This window comes from Paroedura picta, chromosome 2 (genome assembly GCF_049243985.1).
Source record: "Paroedura picta isolate Pp20150507F chromosome 2, Ppicta_v3.0, whole genome shotgun sequence".
NCBI classification, from domain to species: domain Eukaryota; kingdom Metazoa; phylum Chordata; class Lepidosauria; order Squamata; family Gekkonidae; genus Paroedura; species Paroedura picta.
Window position 1 is genome coordinate 112086131 of NC_135370.1, and position 8257 is coordinate 112094387.

At 40.2% G+C, this 8257-nt stretch overlaps 1 protein-coding gene across 5 annotated transcripts in view; it reads left to right on the forward strand.

The window, feature by feature from the left end:
- The window catches only part of ANO1 (anoctamin 1), a 188621-nt gene that overhangs the window by 62983 nt on the left and 117381 nt on the right, over positions 1–8257 (forward strand). For all 5 annotated transcript variants that reach the window (XM_077322083.1, XM_077322085.1, XM_077322084.1 and 2 more), the window contains exon 2: positions 22–200. In XM_077322083.1, the coding sequence (XP_077178198.1) occupies positions 22–200 (179 nt within the window). The remainder of the gene's footprint in view (positions 1–21; positions 201–8257) is intronic.

The following is an 8257-nucleotide window of genomic DNA, read 5'->3' on the forward strand; positions in this document are numbered from 1 at the left end:
ACCTGTTTCTCTTTCCTTTAGATACTGATGGTGGATTTCATGGGGTGGAATTTCTGCCTGAAGATTTCAGAGAAGCTCCCAATGAAACAGCAATGAGGGTGAATGAGAAATACTCCTCTCTTCCTGCTGAGGAGAAGGGGATCCACATTATCAACATCAGAGCCATTGAAGATATAGGATATGTCCGCACAGAAAGCACGGTGAGTAGAGTGGAGATATTACTTTTATTGTTATGTTTTTCAGCCTTTAAAGTATGCTTTTATCTGTGTTCTCAATCCCTGTGGCCTTGTAGTCCTAAATGGCTGTAAGGCTGTGATTGCACACGATTCATCATATTGTTTCACACAACAGATGTTTGAAAATGTTCAGTATTTCCCTTACTTTGTAAGGATTCTATAATCAGTTTGATCAAAGGCAGTTTCCCCTATTGGTCCATTTAAAAAACCACTGCAGTTTTTATAACTATGTGGAAAATGATCTCGAGATATTTTAAACATTTTGCCCTTTGTTAATAATTTGTGCTATTGGGGGGGGGGGGGGGTTGTACCTTGAACATCATTGGGGACTTTAGGGTTTCTTGTCATGGTGATGTTATGATAGTAAAAATCTTAACCAGTTGATATCTGCCTGCTATGTAATCTCTGTCCATAAAAAGGAAAAGCCCCCAATTGGGTGGCAAAGTCAGGAATACAAGTAGAAAGCTGCAAATAATTTTAAAAGGAACTGTCTGTTGTCAGGAAATATGGCAGAGACAAACTTTTTGTGTTAGGCGCGATTTTAAATTGAAATTATCATCCAATTTAGAATATAATGAATTGCTTTCCAGATGAGGTTTCTTAAACTGAGTGGGAAAAATCCAGTCTAAATCTACTGCTATGTTTTTTAACATGAATTTACTGAACTTATCTTTTTTATGGCATATTCAAAAATTGTGGCCTATGGGCAAAGCTTTTTTTTTTAATGAACTGTTTGTACACGTCACTTGAGCAGATTATCTTGGTGGGTCTGGCACTGAAATAACATAACGGCCATGGGATAAGCATGGAAAAATTACTTTTTTTTGCAGTTTTGTTCTTTGACTTTATACTGTCACCCACCACTTCCTGCAATGAAAACTGTGAAGTGGAAATAATTTATTCCTGTGCATACTTGTGAACTAGATAGAGATGTCCCAGGAAAAAGGGAGTGGCTCAGTATGCCTATGCCTGGTGAGAAGGCACAAGTAAATCTATTCTAAACATAAACAAGATTCTTTAAGGTGCTACAGAATCCCTGTATATTTCTGCTAGACATATTTTCCAAAATGACGCATTAATCAATTACCCGGAGGGGTGTGTGTTGTGAAAATGCCCCATTTCAAAGTGAATCAATGAGTGGGTTCAAATTGGTTGTCAGATCTTGTGTGTCTATGGACTGTGAAGATGTTGAATATATAAATATATAAAACTGGCACAGACTGTGGTGATCTATTGTCACCAATATTGTCTATTCTGATTGGCAGTGGCTCTCTGGGGTTACAACAATGCATGTGTGATAAGGACTCTCTGTTCCTAGGCAGAGGTTGCTGCCAGCTTCATAAGGGAATCACATTCTGCATTCCCCTGCTTCCCTAATAAACCAGAGTTATGAAGTGGGGTTAGGGATAAACACACCATCATGACAGCACAGCATCTGACTTTACAAAAGCAAGTCAAGAGGGCAGCTCTTTGTTTCTCATCTTGCACTTTAGCCCGAGGCTCATCAACCCCCGGTCCTCGGCCCGGTACCGGGCCGCCAGCAGCCGCACCTGCCTCCCCCCCACCAAAGCGAGAAGGAAGGGAAGAGGCACGCCGGCAACGCAAACACGCATGCGGCAGTTTCGCCCCCTGGTGACAAAAACGCACATGCGCGGCAACTGCGCGTGCACGTTTGTGCACAGATGCTATGCATGTGCACGGCACCTGCGCTGTCGGCTCTCCCCTCACCCCTGGAGGCGCTCCCTGACCTCAGAAAGGTTGGGGACTGCTAGCCTTTGTATGGTTCTCATGCTTCTAAAGCAGCATGGCGGTGCCCATAACTAAATTAATTACCTCTCTCCGGATTATTAACGTTGCTTCAACCAATATTGTGCATTTCAATTTATTAAGAGCTCTTGAAGAAAACATTTTGCAGATCCCAAGGTTGTAATTTCTCTGAGAAATAGCACAAAAGGAAGCATTAGATGGGTTTTTCTCCCATCAAAAGGAAGCATCTGTTTTTATACTACAGTCTGATTTATATAAAAGTAGCCCCGGGAGAGAGACCACACATGCAAACTTGGAAGCATTACTGACTTTTTTTTATTACTGCCTAACAAATAGTAATACTGTGTTCTTTGTTTAATTAAGAAAAAGTGGGTTTGTGCTGAAAGATTGTGATTTGGAATGTCAAATGTTTGGGGCTACCCAGATTGGGCTTTCTGTATTGTGGTTTCTTGGCACTATTGTAAAGGGTCAGGCAATCCAATCTACTCCATTGGAAAACTCCATTTGAGATACAGGTAGTATGTTCAACTTGCATACCACTGAAATGCAAATCAGAGTTACACCATTGTAACCCATTAACTTCAATGGAATTGATATAGATACTACTTACAATGCAATCCTAAGAATACTTTTCCTGAGAGTAGGTATAATTGAATAGGATTCTGAATCCTCTTCTTTAGGATTCTGAGTAGACCAGTATGAGCCAGGGTGGTATAATGGTTAACAGTAGTAGACTCTAATCTGGAGAACCCAATTTGATTCCTCACTCCACCACATGTAGCCTGAAGGAGTCTCAAAGCATTTTACAATCAGGTGATCTTGGGTCAGTCACAGTTCTTTCAGAACTCTCAACGATACCTACATCACAGGGAATCTGTTGTGGGGAGAAGAAGCAAAGGTGATTGTAAACTGCTTTGAGACTCCTTCAGGTACTGAAAAGTGGGGTATAAAAGCCAGTTCTTTTTCTTTGGACTATTCTCTTAGTGCCTGACATTGCAATTCTAAGCAGAGTGATGATCTTCTAAATTGTCTTGAAGTGCATAACTCTTCTTAAGACTGCTGTGTTACTGATGCACAGGGTATGCACCTCAAAAGAAAGTAGGATAATCTGTTTCCTTAAAGTTTTTTGAGGAGTTTAAATAGTGCATATAGATACTACGGGCTGCTAAGAAAACATCCTACCTACATTCATACTAAAATTTTACTCCTGGATTTGCCTCCAGATGTTCCACTTCTGCCATACAATTTATATTTGGCCCATATGGTACTAGGATGAGATACTGCAAATGGCTGAGGATTAGAATGCAACTACTTCTGTAATGTTTGGCAGGTATAAGAACTTTGTGCCACTTAATGATGCCAGAAATCCAAGGGAAAAATCCATGCTATGCTCCATTCAGAGTGAACAAGTGAGCACTGCATGAAAGATTATTTTTCTTTTCAAACTTCCACTAACATGTGACACCAAATAGCTTGATTTAAAAAAAAAAAGATTACACAGTGCTCACTAGCAACAATCTGAATTGGGGGGGAGGGGGCATGCATCCCTTTGTGGGAACAGTGGGAATATATTCACTCTATCCCCCTGCCATTCATAGTGAAGAAATGAGCACTGCATAGGAGAGGATTTATTTGCCTATGTGCTTATCCGCATGAATGCTTAAAGCAAATAGTTTGAAAGAAAAATGACAGTCCTGTCTAGCACAGAGCTTAATTGCAGTCTGTCTGAATGTGAATGAAAAGGATACACTGCAACTTTTAAGAGTCGGGAGGGAATTTGACTCAGGTGGTATGTACCTTAAGTTGTGGATTGTCCCCTAGGATCCTTTAAGTGATGAAGCGACTGTATAGAGGCGCTTTTTCATGGTTTAAAGAACCACAACTAAATTCGGTGAACATCAAGAATGCTACTTTGAACCAACATATTTTTCACACCACAGCTAAAAACAAGTGCTCAATAGCTGTTTTCTTGTTGTTTGGACACAGTGCTGATGATGGGGGGGGGGCACTGGAGTCCTTTGTAAAAATCTCCTTTGAAGACAATGTACAGCATTGTTTAGATACAGATTCAGATGTGCATCCCCACTGAAAAGATTGTAATATGAACAGACTGCAGCTGCTGTATAAACAACACAAACTGGCTGGACTGCAGTTTGAAGACAGTGTTTGGGATAATAGTACCTGTTGGATTTCTGCCTAGACATAGCCCCTGAAACCAATATCAGGCTGAAACACCCAAGTGAAATGTGGGTGCATAGAACCTAATTTGTAAGTGAGAATATGTGAGAGTAGACAACATGCTTGTTTACTGCTTACGTGGTACCAACATTAAGCCATGGCTTAACTAAGAATTTCTGTGTTGGGAGGAGGGGCGCAGTTTGTTTGTAACTGTTTTCCTAAACGAGAAGTTTCTAAACTGTCGGTTTAACTGTATTCTTAAATGGCAAGTTAGATTGTTTAGTGACCTGCCAGAATGCTGTAATTCTCATGTCAATTTCTACACTGCAAAATTTTACAGACACTTTAAAGCAACTATTAGTTTGGTTTGCTTCTCTTAAACCACAATTAAGTTTTTTTTTTAAAGGAATGAGACTTTAGGCTTGGTGGAAATAATATTCCCACTTCTGACTTATTTGAAGTGAGGTAATGGGTCATAGAACTATGAATGGATTATTTTTATTTTTAGCAGTAGTTTGCCACCAGAAATGTTTAGACATTGGCACATTGCAAGTGTTATACTAGGGAAGAGTAAGCACTTACGGTTTTTGCATTATTGAGGTAAAATATATATTTGTATTCATAACACCTAATTGCTTGTGTGGGGAGCCAGTTTTGTCTTTTACCAAAAGGCAGACTTCTACCACTTAAGATAACAAGTTGCTTGTTTAACCCATCTAAAAATATTTCACAAAAATACTGAATTAGTATGACCAGGTGAATGGTTTAGATTAGCGATCCCCAACCTGTGGGCTGCAGACCACATGTGGTCCTTCGACTAATTGGAGGTGGGCCCCGAAGGACGCCTTCTCCCCCCCCCCGGCCCTTTACTTCATCCCCCCCGGCCCTTTACAACACACTTCGGGTGTCATTGTCACCCATCACTCCCAGATGGGACTATCTCGTTGCAGAGAAACAAGCTCAGGGTTCCCATTGATTTGTCATTGTCATGAGTTAAAATTTCCATGAAAATAAAATGTTCCTTATGTTCATTGTTGTGGCGTGTCTGTATCTTATTTTGAAGAGATGTTTAAACATTACCATAGCGATCAGAGAGCGTTAGGGCAGTGGTTGAGAGTAAACTACCCCCCCACCAGGCCTCAGTAAAAGGCGTTGAGTGGTCCCCGGTGAGTGGTCCCCGGCATTGAGTGGTTCCCGGTGATAAAAAGGTTGGGGACCACTAGTTTAAATCAACCTTCTTCTTGGCATTCTGTTTTAACCATCAGCCCAGTCTCTAACAGCCTGAAGTGGTACAGGCTTTATCAGTTGATTACAATGAACACGTAAATAGCTATAGAGTTTTACTAGGGTTCTGTAAATGCGCAGGGGTAGGGGCAGGACACTCAGCCAAGTGCAACTGTGTAACTTTTGAATTTAAGAAGGGAAGGATTTTTCTTCAGAAATTAGGTGAACTTTTCTATTATGAAAACAAATCATTCCCACTAAAGAGAAGGCATGAGAAATCGGAAAAAAGAGGTGTGTATAAGCCTCTTTAGAAAAGCAGATGTTTCTTTCAGCAGAAAAACGATAAACTGGCTCAAATGACAAAATAACAGGTTTCAAATCCCATGCCAGTCCACTAGATTTGGCTGAGATTGTTGCTCCCTCTCAGTTTTCAGTTTCCCATATATTAAATAGAAATAATTATGCCATACCTCTGAGGTTTGTAATGCAAATCATAAAAGCATGGTGTACCTTTAATTATATTTTAATGGGCCATAAAATATATTACTATACTATACATTTTTATCGCATCCTTCTTCCAAGAAGCTCAAGGCAGCATTCACAGTTCTGCTTTGGTTCTCACAATAGCCCTGTGGCACAGGTTAGGTTGATGAGGGAGACTAACTTTCTGGAGATTATCCAGTGAGCTTCAGGGCAATTTGGAGATTTGAAATAAAGTCTCCCAAGTACTGGTCTGATCAGGAACTACTACACCACCCTGGCTCATATTTCGAAGGAGTGGCATATTCTTTCTTGAAATAATATATTCATTGTTGCACTCATGCACCAAAGATGTTATCAGAAGAAGGCATTACACACACAAATGCACACACACATTCCAGGTGATGGGGGGGGGGGGTAATTTTTCTTTTTGCTGTGAACTATTTTTAAATGTCCACTTTTTGTGACCATCAGTCTGTTGTGGAGGGGGACAGATGTGTTTTGTTTTTCATTTTCCATGAGAAAAAGACATGCACAAAACAAAAACTGAACCTTGGTCCCTTCTCTGGCTGTGGTCCACTGGCCTTTTTGGCTGAGCTGTATGGCCAGCTGTCTCTTTTCAGTATCTGTTAAAGATGATCTTTTTCTTAGATGATGCTGGGAAGTGGCAAATGTTTGAATATAACACAAACTGTTAGTAGTGAAGCAAACTCCTTTGGTGGGGAAAGTCAGGGGATCTCATTTAAATCATCCTGAGCGAGAGAATTCACGCATTGGTAAAATGAAGCTCTGATGACAGAATTAGCGATAGAAGTTTGATGTTATGAAGTCCCAGTGACTTTCACAATGTGGAAATCTTAGCTTTTATTATGGGTGTGTGTGTGATTTTACAAGATGAGTTCACCATTCAAAAACTGGGAACCCAAGTCATTTTGTGTTAATCTGTTATCACAAGAATTATTATATGCATTGCCTCTGTTTTATTTATTTTTAATATTTCTATACCAGAGTTTCAGAGTTTTGTACATGTTGCGGAATAATAGTATTGTGAGAACCGTCCTGACTACCTTAGCAGGCTGTTCCACAAAGTTGGGACCACCACAAAAAATGTACATGAGCAGGTGGTTGCAGATATTACTACTTTTAATGGAGGAGTTTTAAATGGTTCTATTCAAAGAACCAAAGTTGCTGTGGTGGATCACAGTACAATAAGTAGTCCCGTGAGTATGTGGGCTCTAGGCTGATGCTTTAGGCTGAGCATGCATTGAGTAGAGGGTTGGACTGGATAGCCTGTATGGTCCCTTCCAACTCCATGATTCTGTGATTCTAGACAGTGAAGGGCCTTATAAGTAATAATCAGTACTTTGAATAGAAGTCAGTAAATGATTAGTGGTCAGTGAACACACCACAGGATTCATCTAATATGCATGTTCTGCCTGGCATCTGCTAGTACTTGTGCTGCTTTCTTCTGTACAAATAGGAGTTGCCATATTGATTTCAAGAGAAGACCCATGTGGAGTGTATTGCAGTAGTTGAGCCACAAGGGAACTATTTCATGGATCCATATGATTAGATTGGCCAAACCTTGGTAGAGGGCTGTGATGGACTGCACTTTTAAGAAGTTTAGTTATGCTACACAAATAGGCAAAGGAATGTGAAGAGTTGATTCTTCACAGAGGCAGAGACCCTTGAGAGACAGGCTGTTCCAACAGATCTGATTGGTTAACATCACCTGAGAAGAACTAGATGCTGAGAAAATTCTTTCTGATTTCAGCACTGACTGAGAAGAAGTAAGTACTGACAATTCTGGAATTCAGCACTGACTGAGAGGAGTTTAACACAGACAGGAGAACTGGGGAAAAGTTGGCAAGGAAATTTTGGAAGTAGGCAAATATTCTAGTGAGGGTTAAGGAAAAGGGATAGATCTTCTAGACAGAGAATACAGTTCCTTACCCAGTCAAACAGAAGTTAGCATTGATGAGTACAAAGCTCCCTGGTCTGGTGTGGTCAAAACTGCTTGTAGAAACATTTAGAGTCTGTTAAAAACTCAAGACAGGAAATATTATACCAGCACTCTGGAAACCAGAGGAGTCAGAAAATATTCAAATAAAGTATACTGGAGTGTTTGTGGAAATCACTAGAACAAAAGCCTTTCAACATAAAGATTTAAGTCACTTTGAAAAGCTTAAGAAACTCTCCTTAGCCTGAACCACAAGAACTAAAGTCTGTGTGTGTACTGATTTTACCTGAGAGTTTACCCCCGGTCCAGGGACCGATATGTTGAGTTACCTCAAAAATTTTACCCCTGATTTCACCTAACTTTCCCCCTGTATGTTGCATAAAATATTTTGTTAATTTAGAATATGAAAACT